The sequence below is a fragment of the Watersipora subatra genome, chromosome 8, assembly GCF_963576615.1.
Source record: "Watersipora subatra chromosome 8, tzWatSuba1.1, whole genome shotgun sequence".
In the NCBI taxonomy this organism is placed as follows: domain Eukaryota; kingdom Metazoa; phylum Bryozoa; class Gymnolaemata; order Cheilostomatida; family Watersiporidae; genus Watersipora; species Watersipora subatra.
Window position 1 is genome coordinate 14,024,215 of NC_088715.1, and position 25,436 is coordinate 14,049,650.

The 25,436-nt window shown below is 36.7% G+C and overlaps 1 protein-coding gene across 1 annotated transcript; it reads right to left on the minus strand.

Moving 5' to 3' along the window:
- Positions 1-465: 465 nt before the first annotated feature.
- Positions 466-25,173, minus strand: LOC137402311 (probable serine/threonine-protein kinase mps1). The gene is made up of 10 exons (XM_068088809.1): positions 24,716-25,173; positions 23,306-23,488; positions 20,397-20,507; positions 19,262-19,405; positions 18,404-18,759; positions 16,197-16,326; positions 6,263-6,433; positions 5,223-5,340; positions 1,168-1,245; positions 466-539 (listed from the first exon to the last, which is right to left on the minus strand). The coding sequence occupies exons 1-10, from the start codon at positions 24,716-24,718 to the stop codon at positions 466-468; spliced, it is 1,368 nt and encodes a 455-aa protein (XP_067944910.1). The 5' UTR covers positions 24,719-25,173.
- Between the last annotated feature and the right edge of the window lie 263 nt (positions 25,174-25,436).

A 25,436-nucleotide genomic window follows, 5' to 3' on the forward strand; every position in this document is an offset into this window, starting at 1 on the left:
CCCTCGAGCTAAGGTTAAAAAATAAAACTAATTATTAGGCTACGTTTTAAGATTTCAGTGCTCAACGTGACAGGATTACAATAAAAATGAAACAGACGTAAGAACAATAGACATGGTTTTATTAAATCCATGGTTTATTTGTGAAAATATTTTGACAAATGAGGTTGCATGAAATTATAAACAGAAGTGCATCGTGTTTGACTACGTCAAAATTGAACCATTTTGAGAGGGGTTCAACTTACGGTGTTTTCGTGATGGCTGCGATTAACTATCGTTTTTGAGCTTTTAAAAGCTTTTAATCACATTTCTACATATTTTGCACTTACAACACACCAGAGTAAAACATAGTGAACCTTTTGATACCAAACAACTGTAAAGTGAATTTAGTTGCAAGTCAACCCTTAAGCAAAATTTTTGCATCGTTTGCTTGGCCAGTTGCATTCTGATTGTTGCAGTCATTTGGACTCATTTTCTGGATTCTAGCATCTTCTTAATGTTCTTCTTATCTTCTACAATGTCTTCTGATCTAAACTCTTCTTCTGCATTGGTCAACTATTTGATATTAGTGTCCAAGAAATTTTTGTTACAGAGCAAAACATTCATCCGCTGTCATTTACAAAACAAATTTTTCGCATATATAAATTGAAACTTCTAACCATGCGTCTACTTTGCCCATGTGCAAAGCACAAATTTTAACCTCCAAATAGTAGTACCAATTCTGTTATAAATACTCAAACCAACAATTAGTTGTTCCAATGCAAATTTACTAACAAATCATAGGATTTTAAAAAGGTCTACAGAAAACTGAATCCAGACAGGTTTGGACGAGTTTAGTACACTGGAACAAGTCCGTTAGTACGATATAGTCGGTTTCGGTACAAAACGTGTTAATAAGTAATGCCTATGTTTAACGGATATGTATACATATGATAGGTAATATTTTACAAAGTATTGCGTGTATGCCCATGATAGGTTATTTTCATGTATAATGATCATGTACATGTTTCACGCAGGTATATAAAGAGCATATACATGTCTACCGTAGGTAACGCGGGTATATGAATAGCATATACATGTCTATGGTTATCGAGTAAGTTTTAATAAAATATCTAAGAGTCCATCAACTAGGGTCTCATCTCTCATCATGTCTGCTACAGAAACTCTCACCTTGATATTCGGCAGCAAGAGCAGCGTGATTGTCTCTGATGCTTGGAGGAATAGCTGTCTCAGCTGTGGCTGCAGAGTCTAGAAGGGATGCAATAAAGATGATTTATGAAGTGATACACAACCAAGTATATCTCACTCTTATGGACTATGCAATCAAACAAAATAGGATAGTCATACCTCGACTTTTGAATGCTTCCGTTGAAATCAAATTTCGAACAAAAAATCTGAGATTCCGATTGATTGAACTTAGACCAAAATTTGGGCTTTTGACAATGTCTAATGTTTGACCACGTCTAATAATTGACCATGTCTATGTTTGACCATGTCTATGTTTGACCATGTCTATGCTTGACCATGTCTATGTTTGACTGAATTAATTTTGTATGTTATAATTGGCAGAGATCAAGGCAAGAAATGTTTTTCCTCTATTTTTTCATATTGCACAATCTTTGCTAGAACTCATTATTGTTAATGCATTCATTAAAACTTCAGATAATAACCTTTTAATGAGATTTTTATGAGACCACTACTGTTAGTTACATATTACCTGCTATTGTATCACTTGTGTATACAGTTAATGTTGTGAACTAGCTAGTTGCTTTGAAAATTCTGTTTTATAGCCTTTCAATAAGCTAACAATATTCAAGTGAATTATAATTAGAAAAAATAGATCTTGAGCAAATCGCTTTTCAAACAGCTTTCAGAATAAATTATAGCCAAGAACGTGAAGAACGAGAACGTGAATAAAAATGCCTTCGCTTTTAGCTAACTGAAGATGAACTTCAATGGCTCGACCTGAGTGTTTTAACTGTGATCAAGTTTTCTCAATTTCAATTTTGAAACTTCCTGGCACTCATACCACCTCCAAAATAAAAAAACAGTCACCAATAATAAAAAAGTTATTAATAAATAAATTATTTATATATAATGTCAATATTTATTTCATTTCAACGGTTATAAGTGTCAAAATATATCAATACTCTCAAAAAAGACTTTCCTGGTATTAGAAGTACATGAAATAAAGATTTTAAAGCAACTCAGATAATAAAAAAAGTGTTGAATCTTATTATATAGCTTGTGCTAAACATGAGGCAGATAAATACTTAACTCTCTACGACCTGTAAAACGCAGCAGGGAACTTTAGATTGTCTGTTGTGTTTGTACCAGTAAAAAGTACACGTAAAACAAATGCATTAGTTTTAGGAAGGTGAAATGAAAGCATATTCTTTTTTCTAGCTGTAATCTACTCGTTAAAGGTTTACTTGCAACAAAATTCGCATTACAGTTATTTGGTATCAAAAGGTTCCCCATGTCTTACTCTACTGTGTTATAGGTGCAAAATGTGTGGAAATGTGATTACAAGCTCTTAAAAGCTCAAAAACGAACTGTTAATCGCCGCTATGACGAAACCGCCGTAGATTGGAATCGATTTATTTCTCTGACTGAGGTATTCCATTTTTTTATTGTTTTGACATGTGATGTTATCACATGAAATTAAAGACAAATAAAAGGATCGATATGAAACATCTCATAGCACTAGTCAATGACAAATACTCTGGGTTCTACCGGAAACCCCTTATCAAATATAAATGCTCGCTACTTCAGAGTATCGTTTCAGCTTGGTCTAATCATCTAGCCGTAATCTGATCATGGGACCCATACTTCCTGCCAAACAGCACGAGCAGTTTCTGAAGCATTGTTCGACTATCACAGGTGACCAACAGGCTCCTCATGCTCATCAGAGTACGATATGCACTCCTTCGAGCTAAGGTTAAAGAATTAATCAAACTTTTACAGTAGGTTTTGAGATGTCAATGCTCAAATGAGAGCTTTACAATTACGTAAGGACAATAGATACGGTTTTATCAAATGTGTGAAGTATATTTATGAAAGTATTTCGACCAATGAGGTTACATGAAGGTGTAAACAGGAGCCATCTTGTTCAGGTACATACCATTTGAGCCGTTTTGGAAACAGAGTCTAATCTACGGCAGTTTTGTGAAGGCGGCAATTAACTGTTCGTTTTTTGGCTTTTAAGAGCATGTAATCACATTTCCATATATTTTGAACCTACAAGACAGCAGAGTAAGACATGGTGAATCTTTTGATACCAAATAACTGTAATGTGAAATTTGTTGCAAGTCAACCTTTATGTAAAGTCACTAAATTATCTGAAAAAGAATACCGTACAGGATGAATTTATTTGTGGAGTTATATTTCGCGAAAATTGTCATTTTAATGCATATTCGCAGATTAATTTATTCGCGGCTGAAAACTGCTACTCTCTATGAAGAGTTAACTCTATTACGTCTACCAATAGAGTTGAACCTACGCATGCGCGCATTGCGTGTTTCGTTTTCTATTTAGCTTACAACTACGGGTGAATCGTGCTAAGGCGGGACAGCTAAGCTATAAATTTTTTGCTGCGTTCAGAGGTTTTTACGAATATTCATAGATTTGGAGGCCTTTGATGAACCAACGATTTGTGGTAAGTAATGAGTTTTTCAAAACCATTTACTAAATTGGTTGAATTTTACATTGGTTCTTCGGTAAAACACAATATTTATCTTTTCCATCCCTACCGCTCCGCTATTTGTTTTAGTGTGAGAGAGAGAGAGAGAGATCTTTCATCATACACGGAAGCACCAATGACTGCAAGGGTGGTAGATGTCATTCTTAGAAGATCACTAATCATTCAGGGAGATCTTGAAAATAAGGTAGAAGTGACTGCAGCTGCTAGCGAGGAGAAAATATGTTTTAAAAAAGGAACAAAAATGCCTTTATGAGCACAAAACTTTGGCCAACCGGCAGAACTTTGCAATATAAAGCCACAAGGAGAGTTCTGATGATAACTTCCTTACCAACCATGTAGTAGCGAGAAAATCGCCTTTAACATCTACCCAAGACAGTGACAGCGATATAGAGCTCCTATTACCAAAATAACTAGTCATTTGAAATATTTTGTTTGTACACTCAAGTTTGTAATAAATTATAATATATATATACATGAAATAAAATATATGATTTAATCATGTTTGCTGCAGCGATATCAAGGAGTTGTAGTCGATGAAGGGGTCTAGGTTGACTGGTTGCTTCTCTGCCGATATTCCTGCTTTGATGAATATTACTACTTGTCTCTAGTTTTCATAATCAGAGTAGGTTGTTCCATTCTCAATCTGCAGTAACCACAAGAAAGAAAAAAAATTAATAAGTGTTAAGGAAATACAAAAACAATAGCTGAAGTATTTCATGAAATCGATCAGTTTTTAAACAAAAGAATTAACTAATGCAGTTAATTATGGAAAAACATATCTGCCCTGCAAATCAATTACATACCATAATGTCCAGATCAGAATCACGATCGTCCTCAACTTCGGTATTGGAGATTGATGGGGTTGATTTCAATGTAAAAAGACTAGGAGAGATTTTTTGTGAAGACGAAGCCATGGCGAATAACTTGTGAAAACCTTGAATAATTTTATAAAGTTTGATGCAATGGCAATAAAACTTGAAGCCTGGCGATGAATTTGAAGAAGTTTTGGAACTCGGCTACGTTTAGTACTTCTGCCTAGTGGCTATTTTTGCTATGACGCCATTCTGCATATCTTGTGACAACCTTGAATAATTTTGTAAAGAAATGTGATGCATTGGCAATGGTGTTAGTTCAAAGACCAGGCAATGATTTTAAAAATGTTTTGGAACTCAACTACGTTTAGTATTTATATTAAAAACTAGCCTAGCAGATAGTTTTTGATTTGATGCAGTAATTATTCTCCCTTTTGATTAAAAATAGAACTAATTATTCACGGAAATTAATAATTCGCGGAATTGACTGTTCGCAAATTTTTATAACCAACGAATATTTTCATCCTGTAAAGTACGTGGTAGAGTAAGGTCGGTGACTTCTATTAATAAAAGTGAAGAGTGAAACTCGCCATATGCTGCTACAGTTGTTGGCCTATTTTCTTCAAACCCTGCCAATAATGGTCTGCGACTGGCTCGAGGTACTCTGTCGATGCTGTCCAATTGAGTGAGAGCGGTTTCACAAGACAAACGGTCACCAGGATTGCAACATAGCATGTTTTTCACGATCCGGCAGATGTCTGAGTAGTGTTGATCATACTCTTCACTCATAATCTTCTCCTGCAGAGCTGTTGAATCATACTCGTCACACTAGAAAACAACAGAGAATAGTATGCATTGAGTTGACGTGAAAAACCCTTATCAAAAAAGTTATTATTTTTTTGTACCATCAGTGTTTCTTTCATGTCATCTGATCCTTGTTAAATCCTTCATAACGTCCTAGGTGAGTCTATCCTACTGACTTGTAGAGCTACCTAAGGCCAACTGAAGCATGACGTAATATCATAGGTACGGGTTCACAAATCTGCATGACATTAAAAGAACAATTTCGAATTAGAACTGCTATAAGGTTGACACCACAACATATAAATTGAGATAGAACCATAGTATACACGTTGGGATAGGACCATAGTATTTAGGTTGAGATAGAACCATAGTATACAAGTTGAGATAGGACCATAGTATACAGGTTGAGATAGGACCATAGTAAATAGGTTGAGATATAACCATAGTATATAGGTTGAAATAGAACCATAATATATAGGTTGAGATAGAACCATAGTATGTAGGTTGAGGTATAACCATAATACATAGGTTGAGATAAAACCATAGAATATAAGCTGATATAGAAACATAGTATAAAGGCTGAGATAGAACCATAGCATATAGGTTGAGAAAGAACCATAGTATATAGGTTGACATAGAATCATAGTATATAGGTTGACATAAGACCATAGTATAAAGGTTAAAATAGAACCATAGTATATAGGTTGAGATAGAACCATAGTATATAGGTTGAGATAGAACCACAGCATATAAGTTGAAATAGAACCATAGTATATAGGCTGAGGTAGCACCATAGTATATAGGTTGAAATAGAACCATAGTATATGGGTTGAAATAGAACCATAGTATATAGGAAGAGATAGAACAAGTAAGAGAAAACTGAAGTATGCTCACTTGAAGCATGATATAAACAGTGCTAACATGAAAACCGCAATTTTCAGCATACCAAAGATAAAATGCACTCTTTAAGTTCTTCAAGGTGTCGGCCATCTCGAGCTCGCTTAGCAGTCTCATCAAAGTGCCAAGGAATCTCAAGGGTTATGAGTCTATAGCCAACTGCTCCGAGACTGTACATGTCAGAGTTCTTATCAACTCCATCAATACCATAACACAGGATCTATATAAAAGTGTATTTGCATGATACAATCTGAAACAACATATGGTCTAACTTATGAGCACTAAGACCAGACATACCATGATGGACCAGTGAGACCAGACATACCATGATTTACAAATGAGACGAGACATACCATGATATACCAGTGAGAGCCGACATACCATGATATACCAGTGAGATCAGACACACCATGATATACAAGTGTGACCAGACATACCATGATATACTAGTGAGACCAGACATACCATGATGTACCAGTGAGACTAGACATACCATGATATACCAGTGAGACTAGACATAACATTATATACAAGTGAGACCAGACATACCATGATACACAAGTGAGACCAGACATACCATGATATACTAGTGAGACCAGACATACCATGATATACCAGTGAGACTAGACATACCATGATATACCAGTGAAACTAGAGATACCATGATATACTAGTAAGACTAGACATACCATGATACACCAGTGATACTAGATATACCATGATATACTAGTGAGACGAGACATACCATGATATACCAGTGAGACGAGACATACCATGGTATACCAGTGGGAGCAGACATACCATGATACAGCAGTGAGGCTAGACATACCATGATATATCAGTGAGAGCCGACATACCATGATATACCAGTGAGATCAGACACACCATGATATACAAGTGAGACCAGACATACCATGATATACTAGTGAGACCAGACATACCATGATGTACCAGTGATATAAGACATACCATGATATACCAGTGATACTAGACATACCATGATATACCAGTGATACTAGACATACCATGATATACCAGTGATACTAGACATACCATGATATACCAGTGATACTAGACATATCATGATACACTAGTGAGACCAGACATACCATGATATACCAGTGAGACTAGACATACCATGATATACCAGTGATATAAGACATACCATGATATACCAGTGATACTAGATATTCCATGATATACTAGTGAGACGAGACATACCATGATATACCAGTGAGACCAGACATACCATGATATACCAGTGATACTAGACATACTACGATATACCAGTGATAATAGACATACCATGATATACCAGTGATACTAGACATACCATGATATACCAGTGATACTAGACATACTATGATACACTACTGATACTAGACATACCATGATATACCAGTGAGACTAGACATACCATGATACACTAGTGAGACCAGTTTTACCATGATATACTAGTAAGACTATACATACCCTGATATATCAGTGAGACCAGACATACCATGATATACCAGTGAGACCAGCCATACCATGATATACCAGTGATACAAGACATACCATGATATACCAGTGATACTAGATATACCATGATATACTAGTGAGACCAGACATATCATGATATACCACTGAGACCAGTTTTACCATGATATACTAGTAAGACTATACATACCCTGATATATCAGTGAGACCAGACATACCATGATATACCAGTGAGACCAGCCATACCATGATATACCAGTGATACAAGACATACCATGATATACCAGTGATACTAGATATACCATGATATACTAGTGAGACCAGACATATCATGATATACCACTGAGACCAGTTTTACCATGATATACTAGTAAGACTATACATACCCTGATATATCAGTGAGACCAGACATACCATGATATACCAATGAAACCAGCCATACCATGATATACCAGTGATACTAGACATACCATGATATACCAGTGATACTAGACATACCATGATATACCAGTGATACTAGACATACTATGATACACTACTGATACTAGAAATACCGTGATATACCAGTGAGACTAGACATACCATGATACACTAGTGAGACCAGACATACCATGATATACCAGTGAGACTAGACATACCATGATATACCAGTGATATAAGACATAACATGATATACTAGTGAGACTAGAGATACCATGATATACCGGTGAGACCAGCCATACCATGAGATACTAGTGAGACCAGACATACCATGATATACCAGTGAAACTAGAGATACCATGATATACTAGTAAGACTAGACATACCATGATACACCAGTGATACTAGATATACCATGATATACTAGTGAGAAGAGACATACCATGATATACCAGTGAGACCAGACATACCATGATAGACCAGTGATACTAGACATACTATGATATACCAGTGATAATAGACCTACCATGATATACCAGTGATACTAGACATACCATGATATACCAGTGATACTAGACATACTATGATACACCACTGATACTAGACATACCATGATATACCAGTGAGACTAGACATACCAAGATACACTAGTGAGACCAGACATACCATGATATACAAGTGAGACCAGACATACCATGATGTACCAGTGACACTAGACACACCATGATATACCAGTGAGACTAGACATACCATTATATACAAGTGAGACCAGACATACCATGATACACAAGTGAGACCAGACATACCATGATATACTAGTGAGACCAGATATACCATGATATGCTAGTGAGACTAGAGATACCACGATATACCAGTGAGACCAGCCATACCATGATATACCAGTGATACAAGACATACCATGATATACCAGTGATAATAGATATACCATGATATACTAGTGAGACCAGACATATCATGATATAGCACTGAGACCAGTTTTACCATGATATACTAGTAAGACTATACATACCCTGATAAATCAGTGAGACCAGACATACCATGATATACCAGTGAGACCAGCCATACCATGATATACCAGTGATACAAGACATACCATGATATACCAGTGATACTAGATATACCATGATATACTAGTGAGACCAGACATATCATGATATACCACTGAGACCAGTTTTACCATGATAGACCAGTGATACTAGACATACTATGATATACCAGTGATACTAGAAATACCATGATATACTAGTGAGACCAGACATATCATGATATAGCACTGAGACCAGTTTTACCATGATATACTAGTAAGACTATACATACCCTGATAAATCAGTGAGACCAGACATACCATGATATACCAGTGAGACCAGCCATACCATGATATACCAGTGATACAAGACATACCATGATATACCAGTGATACTAGATATACCATGATATACTAGTGATACCAGACATACCATGATATACCAGTGATACTAGAGATACCATGATGTACCAGTGAGACTAGACTTACAATGATATACCCGTGAGACAAGACATACCATGATATACCAGTGATACTAGACATACCATGATATACCAGTGATACTAGACATACTATGATACACTACTGATACCAGACATACCATGATATACCAGTGAGACCAGACATACCATGGATACACTAGTGAGACCAGACATACCATGATATACCAGTGAGACTAGACATACCATGATATGCCAGTGAGACTAGAAATATCATGATATACTAGTGAGACCAGACATACCATGATATACCAGTGAGACCAAACATACCATGATATACCTGTGGTATGTCTAGTGAGACTAGACATACCATTATATACAAGTGAGACCAGACATACCATGATACACAAGTGAGACCAGACATACCATGATATACTAGTGAGACCAGACATACCATGATATACCAGTGAGACTAGACATACCATGATATACCAGTGAGACTAGACATACCATGATATACCAGTGAGACCAGACATACCATGATATACTAGTGAGACGAGACATTCCATAATATACCAGTGATACTAGACATACCATGATATACCAGTGATACTAGACATACCATGATATACCAGTGATACTAGACATACCATGATATACCAGTGATACTAGACATACTATGATACACTACTGATACCAGACATACCATGATATACCAGTGAGACTAGACATACCATGATACACTAGTGAGACCAGACATACCATGATATACCAGTGAGACTAGACATACCATGATATACCAGTGATATAAGACATACCATGATATACTAGTGAGACTAGAGATACCATGATATACTGGTGAGACCAGCCATACCATGAGATACTAGTGAGACCAGACATACCATGATATACCAGTGAAACTAGAGATACCATGATATACTAGTAAGACTAGACATAACATGATACACCAGTGATACTAGATATACCATGATATACTAGTGAGACGAGACATACCATGATATACCAGTGAGACCAGACATACCATGATATACCAGTGATACTAGACATACTATGATATACCAGTGATAATAGACATACCATGATATACCAGTGATACTAGACATACCATGATATACCAGTGATACTAGACATACTATGATACACTACTGACACTAGACATACCATGATATACCAGTGAGACTAGACATACCATGATACACTAGTGAGACCAGACATACCATGATATACAAGTGAGACCAGACATACCATGATGTACCAGTGAGACTAGACATACCATGATATACCAGTGAGACTAGACATACCATTATATACAAGTGAGACCAGACATACCATGATACACAAGTGAGACCAGACATACCATGATATACTAGTGAGACCAGACATACCATGATATACCAGTGAGACTAGACATACCATGATATACCAGTGAGGCTAGACATACCATGATATACCAGTGAGACTAAAAATATCATGATATACTAGTGAGACCAGACATACCATGATATACTAGTGAGACGAGACATACCATGATATACCAGTGATACTAGACATACTATGATACACTACTGATACTAGACATACCATGATATACCAGTGAGACTAGACATACCATGATACACTAGTGAGACCAGACATACCATGATATACAAGTGAGACCAGACATACCATGATGTACCAGTGACACTAGACATACCATGATATACCAGTGAGACTAGACATACCATTATATACAAGTGAGACCAGACATACCATGATACACAAGTGAGACCAGACATACCATGATATACTAGTGAGACCAGATATACCATGATATACTAGTGAGACTAGAGATGCCACGATATACCAGTGAGACCAGCCATACCATGATATACCAGTGATACAAGACATACCATGATATACCAGTGATACTAGATATACCATGATATACTAGTGAGACCAGACATATCATGATATACCACTGAGACCAGTTTTACCATGATATACTAGTAAGACTATGCATACCCTGATAAATCAGTGAGACCAGACATACCATGATATACCAGTGAGACCAGCCATACCATGATATACCAGTGATACTAGATATACCATGATATACTAGTGAGACCAGACATATCATGATATACCACTGAGACCAGTTTTACTATGATATACTAGTAAGACTATACATACCCTGATAAATCAGTGAGACCAGACATACCATGATATACCAGTGAGACCAAACATACCATGATATACCAGTGAGACCAAACATACCATGATATACCAGTGAGACCAGACATACCATGATATACCAGTGATACCAGACATACCATGATATACTAGTAAGACCAGACATACCATGATATACCCGTGAGACCAGACATACCATGATATACCAGTGAGACAAGACATACCATGATATACCAGTGAGACTAGACATATCATGATATACCAGTGATACTAGACATACCATGATATATCAGTGAGACTAGACATACCATATGATATACCAGTGATACCAGACATATCATGATATACTAGTAAGACCAGACATACCATGATATATCAGTGAGACAAGACATACTATGATATACCAGTGAGACCAGACATACCATGATATACTAGTGAGACAAGACATACCATGATATACCAGTGAGACTAGACATATCATGATATACCAGTGATACTAGACATACCATGATATACCAGTGATACTAGACATACCATAATATAACAGTGAGACAAGACATACCATAATACACCAGTGAGACCAGACATACCATGATATACCAGTGAGACTAGACATACTATGATATACCAGTGATACTAGATATACCATGATATACTAGTGAGACCAGACATATCATGATATAGCACTGAGACCAGTTTTACCATGATATACTAGTAAGACTATACATACCCTGATAAATCAGTGAGACCAGACATACCATGATATACCAGTGAGACCAGCCATACCATGATATACCAGTGATACAAGACATACCATGATATACCAGTGATACTAGATATACCATGATATACTAGTGATACCAGACATACCATGATATACCAGTGATACTAGAGATACCATGATGTACCAGTGAGACTAGACTTACAATGATATACCCGTGAGACAAGACATACCATGATATACCAGTGATACTAGACATACCATGATATACCAGTGATACTAGACATACTATGATACACTACTGATACCAGACATACCATGATATACCAGTGAGACTAGACATACCATGATACACTAGTGAGACCAGACATACCATGATATACCAGTGAGACTAGACATACCATGATATGCCAGTGAGACTAGAAATATCATGATATACTAGTGAGACCAGACATACCATGATATACCAGTGAGACCAAACATACCATGATATACCTGTGGTATGTCTAGTGAGACTAGACATACCATTATATACAAGTGAGACCAGACATACCATGATACACAAGTGAGACCAGACATACCATGATATACTAGTGAGACCAGACATACCATGATATACCAGTGAGACTAGACATACCATGATATACCAGTGAGACTAGACATACCATGATATACCAGTGAGACCAGACATACCATGATATACTAGTGAGACGAGACATACCATAATATACCAGTGATACTAGACATACCATGATATACCAGTGATACTAGACATACCATGATATACCAGTGATACTAGACATACCATGATATACCAGTGATACTAGACATACTATGATACACTACTGATACCAGACATACCATGATATACCAGTGAGACTAGACATACCATGATACACTAGTGAGACCAGACATACCATGATATACCAGTGAGACTAGACATACCATGATATACCAGTGATATAAGACATACCATGATATACTAGTGAGACTAGAGATACCATGATATACTGGTGAGACCAGCCATACCATGAGATACTAGTGAGACCAGACATACCATGATATACCAGTGAAACTAGAGATACCATGATAAACTAGTAAGACTAGACATACCATGATACACCAGTGATACTAGATATACCATGATATACTAGTGAGACGAGACATACCATGATATACCAGTGAGACCAGACATACCATGATATACCAGTGATACTAGACATACTATGATATACCAGTGATAATAGACATACCATGATATACCAGTGATACTAGACATACCATGATATACCAGTGATACTAGACATACTATGATACACTACTGACACTAGACATACCATGATATACCAGTGAGACTAGACATACCATGATACACTAGTGAGACCAGACATACCATGATATACAAGTGAGACCAGACATACCATGATGTACCAGTGAGACTAGACATACCATGATATACCAGTGAGACTAGGCATACCATTATATACAAGTGAGACCAGACATACCATGATACACAAGTGAGACCAGACATACCATGATATACTAGTGAGACCAGACATACCATGATATACCAGTGAGACTAGACATACCATGATATACCAGTGAGGCTAGACATACCATGATATACCAGTGAGACTAAAAATATCATGATATACTAGTGAGACCAGACATACCATGATATACTAGTGAAACGAGACATACCATGATATACCAGTGATACTAGACATACTATGATACACTACTGATACTAGACATACCATGATATACCAGTGAGACTAGACATACCGTGATACACTAGTGAGACCAGACATACCATGATATACAAGTGAGACCAGACATACCATGATGTACCAGTGACACTAGACATACCATGATATACCAGTGAGACTAGACATACCATTATATACAAGTGAGACCAGACATACCATGATACACAAGTGAGACCAGACATACCATGATATACTAGTGAGACCAGATATACCATGATATACTAGTGAGACTAGAGATACCACGATATACCAGTGAGACCAGCCATACCATGATATACCAGTGATACAAGACATACCATGATATACCAGTGATACTAGATATACCATGATATACTAGTGAGACCAGACATATCATGATATACCACTGAGACCAGTTTTACCATGATATACTAGTAAGACTATGCATACCCTGATAAATCAGTGAGACCAGACATACCATGATATACCAGTGAGACCAGCCATACCATGATATACCAGTGATACTAGATATACCATGATATACTAGTGAGACCAGACATATCATGATATACCACTGAGACCAGTTTTACTATGATATACTAGTAAGACTATACATACCCTGATAAATCAGTGAGACCAGACATACCATGATATACCAGTGAGACCAAACATACCATGATATACCAGTGAGACCAAACATACCATGATATACCAGTGAGACCAGACATACCATGATATACCAGTGATACCAGACATACCATGATATACTAGTAAGACCAGACATACCATGATATACCCGTGAGACCAGACATACCATGATATACCAGTGAGACAAGACATACCATGATATACCAGTGAGACTAGACATATCATGATATACCAGTGATACTAGACATACCATGATATATCAGTGAGACTAGACATACCATATGATATACCAGTGATACCAGACATATCATGATATACTAGTAAGACCAGACATACCATGATATATCAGTGAGACAAGACATACTATGATATACCAGTGAGACCAGACATACCATGATATACTAGTGAGACAAGACATACCATGATATACCAGTGAGACTAGACATATCATGATATACCAGTGATACTAGACATACCATGATATACCAGTGATACTAGACATACCATAATATAACAGTGAGACAAGACATACCATAATACACCAGTGAGACCAGACATACCATGATATACCAGTGAGACTAGACATACCATGATATACCAGTGAGACTAGACATACCATGATATACCAGTGAGACCAAACATACCATGATATACCCGCGCGACCAGACATACCATGATATACCAGTGAGACAAGACATACCATGATATACTAGTGAGACCAGACATACCATGATATACTAGTGAAACCAGACATACCATGATATACCAGTGAGACCAAACATACCATGATATACCCGTGAGACCAGACATACCATGATATACCAGTGAGACAAGACATACCATGATATACCAGTGAGACTAGACATATCATGATATACCAGTGATACTAGACATACCATGATATATCAGTGAGACTAGACATACCATATGATATACCAGTGATACCAGACATATCATGATATACTAGTAAGACCAGACATACCATGATATATCAGTGAGACAAGACATACTATGATATACCAGTGAGACCAGACATACCATGATATACTAGTGAGACAAGACATACCATGATATACCAGTGAGACTAGACATATCCTGATATACCAGTGATATTAGACATACCATGATATACCAGTGATACTAGACATACCATAATATAACAGTGAGACAAGACATACCATAATACACCAGTGAGACCAGACATACCATGATATACCAGTGAGACTAGACATACCATGATATACCAGTGAGACCAGACATACCATGATATACCAGTGAGACCTAGGGCACCACCAGTGAATGGTAATAAATACCTCATAGGGCATGTACTCGGTTGTGCCTGCTGTCAAGTACTTTCGCTGAGCAGAGCTCGGCTCATGCTGCTCCACATCTCTTAGATAAATGGCAGACCCAAAATCTATCACCTTCAACTTGTCTATGAAACTGTAAAGATAGGAACCAGGTTATTTTAATTAATCACCCTAAACTATTAAATTTTTCCAAATTCTAGTGCATTTTTCAAATTAAAGACTAAAACTTAGAGACTATATAAAATAACCTGCTCTCTTGTCTACATGATCAATGAGGCCCACTGATTGAGCCTAACTAAGAGAGCTAACACAAAGGATATCAACTAAAAGTTTGACTTTAAAACTACCGCGAATCGGCGTCTATGATGTAACCAAGCTTCTGAAAAAGATTAAACCAGCCAAAGCAACCGGATTTGACAACATTCCATCCAAATTAGTTAATGATGCAGCAGAAGCTATTGCTCCTGTAATAACAGACATTTAAGACTCCAGCTTAACAACTTCTCAAGTACCAAGTAAAATAAAAATAGCTAAAGCAAAACCCTTGTTTTAAAAAGGCTAAAATAAATTACTTAAATTAAATTTAGGGCTCTACTTACAGACCCATTAGTTTGCTACCAGTGCTAAGTAAGATAATTGAAAAAGCTGTAAATAAACAGATTATGGAATATCTTGAGAGTAATCTACTGCTTAACGATGGGCGATATGGTTTCAGGAAAAAGCGCAGCACCAATCATGCACCACTAATTAAATTGACTAAAAATGTTTTAAAATCCTTCAACGATGGTGAATGTGTTCTTGGCATATTTCTAGATTTTAGTAAAGCCTTTGACACAATAGATTATATTAACATATTATACTCAAAACTCCACAATCTTCATTTTGACATCACCGCAATTAACTGGATCAAAAGCTATCTAACCGAACGTAAACAACACACTATTATTGGTAACACTTTATCTTCCATACTAGATTTAACATCTGGTGTACCTCAAGGTTCCATTCTTGGTCTAACTCTTTTTTCAATTTACATGAACGATTTAACAAATGTCACCAACCTTTTCACATCTTTGCTCTATGCGGATGACATAATCTCTTTTTATAATCCTCTAACACCACCGAGCACATGGATTGTCTAAATAACTAAACTTCTTGCTATTCAAAACTGGTGCACTTCTAACAAACTCAATCTTAAAGTTGATAAGACTAATTTCATCCTACTAAAAAAAACTCAAAATAAATTTCATCTAGCTAACACTCATCCCTTTTTCATTTTCAACAAACCTATTTGTCAGACAGAGTACAGTAAACTCTTAGGTATTTTATTTGATTCTAAACTCACTTGGAAAAAACACATCGATTGTGTACTAAAACAACTGAGACCTTTATCAGGATTACTCCACCGCACATCTGAATATTTACTCTATAAACCTCTGCTTTTATTATACAATTCTATGGTTAATTCCAAACTTTCATACTGCATTGAAGTATTAGGGAATGCACCATCTCACTCACCCATCTTATGAATTTGATAACACAAAAATTTTAAAATCAAACTGACAGCATTAGATAAAGCTAGAAAAGTAAAACAAGGTTGTCTTGCGTAACTTAGCTGAAACAAAACTTGATAGCAAAGCACGAGAATATGAAGAAAAAAGGATACAATGATGAGGTACCAATTAAAAAAAGAACAAGTAAAAAGTGTTACTATGAAGTGAAATTAAGTTAAGAAAACAGAGAAGAAGAGAGATGAAAGAGGGCAGACATGAAACGGTGCAAAGGCAAAAGACCAGAAAGATGAAAGACTGGGAGAGAGGAAAAAGATGAAATGTAGAAGATTTCAAAGTAATATAAAGTGAAATAAAAGTGAAGAGAGACAAAAGCAAAAAAGACAAAAGAAAGATGAGTAAGAGCAACAGGTAAGGTAAAAGAGGCAAGATGATAAAACAGAGAGGAGAAAGAAGAGAAGATGAAAGGGAGATGTTGAAAAAAGAAAAGAATGGAGAGAGAAAAGAAACTGAAGAGTAGAGGAACCAAAGTGACGGGAGGAAAAGAAAAGAAAGTTGAGATCTTAGAGCAGGACGAAGAGCGGATAAAGTAGATGTAGCGAGACAGGAGCGTATGAAAGATGCATCAGGAAAGAGAGTGAAAAGCGATAAAGATAGGTGAGAGAAAAAAAAATACGAGGTCATAAAGCAAAAGGTACAAACCAGTTATATAAGATGTTGAGAGGCTTAATGTCACAGTGAACTATTTCCATAGCACTGAGACACATCAGGGCTGCCAACATCTGTCTCAAGATGCTGCGAACCATGTCAAATGGTATGTCTTTCTGTGCCTCTAGAAATTCATGAATTACAAATGATATCGTTTTTCCCTCAAAGAACTCGAGCCCGATAAAGACCTCATTTTCCATCTCTAAGGAGACACAGGTGAATCGGAAAGCGATTATGTTCTCATGAGGTCTCTCTAACAACATTTTTAATATTTTGCTTTCATTGAATAAGCTTTCATTCGTCTGGTTTTGATTTTCCTCGTTGTTTCCACTGACAATCCGCCGAGAGCTCTGTAAACAATAGCATGCTGTGTCACACCTCTGGCAAGTTTACAATTTCATATGTCACTCAAGGTGTTGGCTATATGTCATTCAGGGTGTTGGCTATAGGTCACTCAAGCTGTTGGCTATATGTAACTCAAGTTGTTGGCTATATGTCACTCAAGGTGTTGGCTATATGTCATTAAAGGTGTTGGCTATATGTCACTAAAGGCATTGGCTATATGTCACTCAAGGTGTTGGCTATATGTCACTCCAGTTGTTGGCTATATGTCACTCAAGGCGTTGGCTATATGTCACTCAAGGTGTTGGTTATATGTCACTCAAGGTGTTGGCTATATGTCACTCAAGGTGTGTACTATATGTCACTCAAGGTGTTGGCTATATGTCACTCAAGGTGTTGGCCATACATCACTCAATTATTGTTTATTGAAAACCCAGTTTTTTTTAAATTCAAGTTCTTTTAAAAACCAGTTGATGTAATATGTTTCAGCAAGATCACTAAACATCTTACTATTTTGAGACAGAGTTTTTGATTAACATCTTTGCCACTCTTGCTGCGAGACTCAATCTTATAGACAGCTCCGAATCCTCCTGCAGCTATGCGGTCACCAACAAGGAGAATGTGTGAAATGGGCTTCATGTTGGTCGCATCAAGCTAAAGGATTGAGCAGCTTATGTATGCTTCAAAGTAAGCCTACATTCCTTATTACATGATTTGTGAAATAACTTTTGTACAGATAGTGCATATATACATGTATATATACTTATATACATGTATATATACTTATATACATATATATACATGTATATATACTTATATACATATATATATATATATATACATGTATATATACTTATATACATACATATATATATACATGTATATATACTTATATACATATATATATATATATATATACATATATATATATATATACATGTATATATACTTATATACATACATACATATATATATATATATATATATATATATATATATATATATATATATATATGGATTTATACGCATATATGTACATCTAAATATATACAAGGTATATATTTATTATTGCTAGAAATGCTAGTTTCGAAAAAGATAATAACAAAGCACTCAATACACTATGTGCAGAGTGATTATAGTACAATGTATAATATGGAGAGTACTTAATTGTTAGTTAATCACGACAGATCTATTTCGACTGGTCGAAACAGATCTGCTGTGAATGCTATGAATAGCGGATTTCTCATTGCTATATTTTAATCACTATAGCTGGACATACACACAATAGACTTTCAGATTTATATACAGTAAACGCTCACACAAAGTAAATAATCTGTTTCAGGAACATTTATGTTATAAGCATTTTACGTTATACGTTATACGAAGAGTAAAATACATGTAAATTGCCTGATCTGTTCCAAGATCTTTCCATATCCTCTTTGACCATACAATGAGGAAAAAACTGGACTTAACTTTGTAATTTGTTGGCTTAACTTTGTAATTAATATTTGTTTGTATCATATGTGCAATATTATTAGTTTGGATTAACAGCTTGTCTCCTTTCTCTTAAAGGTCTATTATTAATCCAAAGTTAAAATAAACAAGAACAATGAAGGAAACCTAATATAATTGGCAATAATCCTACCTGTCCGCACTCATCACTAGTTTCTGCTACTGTTTGTTCAGCAATAACGTCATAGTCCTCTATGCCCTCGCTGTCGAAATTAGTGATGAGGTAGATGATTTCATTGTCTCCCTAGTAACATTATGGGATTCCTTGATGCAACTTTAGTTGAGAAATAACTTAATAAAGACACACATATTGACCTCTAGATTAAGAACACCAGAGAAAGTATCTTGTTGACAGACTTTTACTACACAGAGCTGTATAGCTTCACAGAGTCCCGGCGATCATTGGAAGGAAACTTATATGGGAGCTCGGTCGCTTCCAAACAAACAGGCCACGCCCACTATTTTTCTATAAGTTGTAAAGGAGAGACCACAAAATTAACAAACAAAAATTACTCCCATTGGCAGTCCCTCTGAAATTGATTGTTGTATTATACACAATTTGAAAGAAGACAAAATTCTCTACCAATAACTTTTTGTGTGAAAGTAAAGTAAATGCAAAAAAGAGAGGTATTTAACCGCCACTGAGGTGTGAATATTCTATTAGAGGTCAATATGTCGATCGGGTTTGTTTGGAAACAAGCGTTTTTGCTTCCAGTTTTGGTCGCGGGACTCTGTGAAGCTATACGACTTTGACTACACACATCATGCTATAGAGGAGTTAGAGGTTTGAAAAAATATGAACCTCTTATACATATCACTAGTCCGGCAATACCATAGCACATTATATACCTAATCTTTACTGATAACACTTGTTATCAGACTTATTCTCACACAACTGATATCTGTCGACTATGACTAGAAACTGTACCTATCAAAGAGATATTTTTCAACTTCTTCCAAATTAGCCCAAACTAGTTCCTTTATTCTTGAAGTCCACACCGCTGATTTACCCCTGACAAGATAGATGAGCAGTAAGAGTCAGAGCAAAAGGGTAATAAATAGGGTGTACCATTATACACGTATATTATATATTAGGAGGTCAATTACAGATAGCTGAGTATAGTCAGAGTGGTGGGGGAGATGACGAGAGAAACAACGTACAAAGAGGTGAAAAACACGCTGAAATGACTAAAAATTGAACAGAAACCTCTTACCAGTTCAGCATAGTTTCCTAAAGAACATTAATACGAGCCGTCATGAATTCGCCAAGCGTTGGATTGTTCACCCACTAATAAGGAACGGGAACCGTTGTGAGACAGGTTAGTTTTACCCTACTGTAGACATGTCATTACACTGGCAATCCTGCCTAGTACGAGAGGAACCATAGGTTCAGACAATTGGTTTATATGCTTGTTCGATCCGACCAATGGTGTGACGCTACCATCTGCTGGTTAATGGCTGAACGCCTTTATGTCAGAATGGGCCCAACGGAATATTAGTTATGATGCTTCGCAGGGCACCGCCGCTGGGAGGCAGCGATAGTCGTGATGCGATCGCTAGTCGAACACTCGCGGTGGCTTAGGCTATGTAAATTGACTCTTGGCGCTCGAGACTACGATTATGCGGACTTTTGTGGTTGATTCTCAATCCATCAGCGTAAAGGCTGCAATTTAGGTCATTTGCAAAACCTTACTGAATACGGCCGATGTGTCGTATTCAGTAGAGCAGCCCCCACACTGCGATCTGTTGAGACTCATCATCGCGCCAATCGTACGAAAGGAAACAAACTCTGATTTGGTTCGAGTTTGGGCTGTGACAAAACTCAGGCCCGCGTGGGAGATCTTTTTAACGCCAAGTGCCGCAGGAGTCTCCATGCGAGCGCTCGAAGAGAAAAGTCCAAGGAGACGGAACGAAAACGGTTAGAGCAATGAGTAGGCCGAGAGCCAAGGCGAGAGAAGGGCAGGCGGCTACAAGGTGAATGCAAGGCGGCTGCAAGGTGAATGCAAGGCGGCTGCAAAGTGAATGCAAGGCGGCTGCAAGATGAATGCAAAGCGGCTGCAAGGCAGGAGCAGGGAGTCAACAGGCGAGGCGTTGTCAGAGGAGAGGGAAGACGGACGCGGCACGAGTCAAGTATTACGTGGCGAAAGTGGGCGAGTTAAGTATTCGATAGTGAAAACGCGAAAAAATTCATGAATTCATCCGGCATGAGCGGTTTAACCACAATCAAGTTTTGTCGATCTTAATCTTAACATCAATAGGAAAAACAATGATGACATAAAAATACCTTTAGATAAAATCAGCTAAAACTTTGTGCAAGTCCATCTTCAACTTTCCTGTAGCAATTCTGGGATGCAAGATGCATACTTTTCAGAAATATCTTGTTTCAATAGGAAATTGAAAGAATTCTACTAAACTACAGACCGGCTTTAATCATTGCGAGTGCAAAGAATAAATCACACGGTTCACTATTTACCATATAAATTATGTTGCAATCAATTTATAGCTATAAATAGATTTATCAAGGTGAAACAGCAGATGTACTTTCACTAGTCTATGGATTTACTGCTTTTGTCAGAGACAAGCTGATCTTCCTTGATAGGGCATTAAAATTAAGCAAATCTTCAACTACCCTGAAACACAACAATTGCTAAGTTGGGTCTTGGTGAAAGCATAAAAGACCAAATATTTAGAAAAAACCATGACCAATTATTATTAACAATTAATCATTATTATTATTCCATTAATAGTAGCTATTATCCCACTACCATTATTGTTATTAATCTATGCATATCCTGAGAGTTATCATACCCTGAGAGTTATCATACCCTGAGAGTTATCATACCCTGAGGGTTATCATACCCTGAGAGTTATCATACCCTGAGAGTTATCATATCCTGAGAGTTGTCATACCTTGAGAGTTATCATACCCTGAGAGTTATCATACCCTGAGAGTTATCATACCCTGAGGGTTATCATACCCTGCGAGTTATCATATCCTGAGAGTTATCATACCCTGAGAGTTAGATGGTCAAAAAAGATTACCTGGTCTACAGCTATTTTGGGTTTTTGGCGAAGCATCCTCTTAAGGGCCGGTATTTTTGGCTCATCATTCTGCTGCTGCTGATCATCATTCTGCTGCTGCTGATCATCATTCTGCTGCTGCTGCTGATCATCATCCTGCTGCTGCTGCTGATCATCATTCTGCTGCTGATCATCATTCTGCTGCTGCTGAGCATCATTCTGCTGCTGAAATAAAAAAAATTAAGATTTGCTAAGCGTGTGAGAGACTCAGATGTTTATATTCGTGACAGAATGTATCTATCTGAGTTTTATATTTGACATTTATAAAGACTGATTAGATTGGCAAACATTTGCAATATTCCATTTTTAATATGTTGGTGCTAACGAGAGCAGACAAAATCAAAAGTGTCAGTGGCCTCAAAATTCTGAGTTGTAATCTAGTAGGTATTCCGAGGCTTCACTTTGAGCAAGTGGAATCTTGTTGATGCTAAAGATAAAATGTCATTTTTATGATAACTAGCCAAAACCAAACACGAATGTTTTGAGATGTATTTACTAGCTTTAAGCTTTACAGGCAACCTGAACTAAGGCTAGGTGACCTGAACTAAGGCTATTTGCAGTAAACAAAATGACATTCAAGATTTACAAGCAATGGTAGTAAATGCAAATGGGAGTAAAAATGGTTGGTGACTGCAATTGGTATGGCTAGTAAAATGTTTAGTTTGTGAAGAATGTGTTCAGAGTGTGTTAGTTTAGTTTTACCAAAAATACCCCTGCACAATTGTCCTCCATGTCTCATTAATAGAACATAAAAGCAGCTAATGAATTTTTTATCCAAGTAACATTTTCAAGGTTGTGTTAAATTCATTGGGCTGATATAGAATAAAGTGGATGCATCTGGATACCTTTAGAGCTGACTTGTAAGGAATATGAGAGGTGAATCAGAATAACAGTATAACAAGAAGAAATGGATAGCGCAGCCCTACTTAATCGTTCTCTAAATAAAGGGGTTGCAAGCAAAGCAACTGACAGCTTACATTCTGATTGGTCTGCCAGTCCTGCTGACCTGTTATTGACAGGTTGGGGTTTACTTCCCAAAAACAAGCACTGGTGGTGACAGGAATGACATCTGGCCTTAAATTACTCTCGGCAACTGGGCATGTCTCCAGTTGTTGAGGTTACCTCGCCACAAGATTCAGACAGCTCTAGCCGAGATCACCGAAGCATTATTTATGCAACAGCGCTTTTAAAAGCACACCCAACCTTTGTTTGCATCAAGAAACACACAAGGGTGTTTGGAAACTCCATAAATTTTCATCAAATTTGATCGTTGGGAGTTGGCCGAAAGAAGAACGTTTGACTGTGGTAAAATAGAAACAGTTTTCTGGTGATGAAACCCATAGCGTTATTTGACAGTGTAAGAAATCTCACCATGATCTTTTGGTGGAACTAGATATGCTTGATTCTTGTCAGATGATGATTAGTATGATGCGCATTCAAGAGACTCTCAACTACAAAAGTAAACTCTTCAATGATCCAATCTCTACTGGTCAAACTTATCCAACCTTGATGGATAAGTTGGTATTTTACTTTGATAATGGTAAGTCTACTTATTTGGTACCATAAGAAAAATTACTTTTTGAAGTTGTTGAATCTACTAAAAATTGTTTAGCTTGAAACAAAATTAATACAGACTGGTATCATGGTGGATTTTAGCAAAAACTTATGAATGCTTACGAATGGCAAAAAAGTGAAATCTGAAGAAACACATTACAAAATAAATCAGGTGGACAGCAAATAGTATCACACAAAAATATCATTTTTTTCTCTAATTTATTTCCGTAAACCCAACAAGTGATGGTTATTTAGCAAAGATCCAGCAAAAATACAAAAAAACTCTTACCTACTTCTAAATATTCATATTTGAGGGAGTGAACTGCACAAGATTAAACATCTCACAAGATATGCTGTTTTCGTAAATGTAAAATTAATATAATTACACTAAAGGTTGCAACACAAAATTATCAATTTCATGCCGACCCAGCGATAAAGCATTAGAAATTCCATCGTTGATGGAATGAACGTTCAACAGAAATTATTGAAACAATTTTGTAGATGGCCATAACACACCAATGATGTATATTTGTAGCAG

What these genes read in the sequence shown, in the direction of transcription:
- LOC137402311 (XM_068088809.1), bottom strand. An exon ending in CCGAGTACATGCCCTATGAG is followed by an intron (nt 6,434 to 16,196) that starts GTATTTATTACC and finishes ACTTTTATATAG; the next exon opens with ATCCTGTGTTATGGTATTGA. An exon ending in ATGTTGCAATCCTGGTGACC is followed by an intron (nt 1,246 to 5,222) that starts GTTTGTCTTGTG and finishes CATCCCTTCTAG; the next exon opens with ACTCTGCAGCCACAGCTGAG.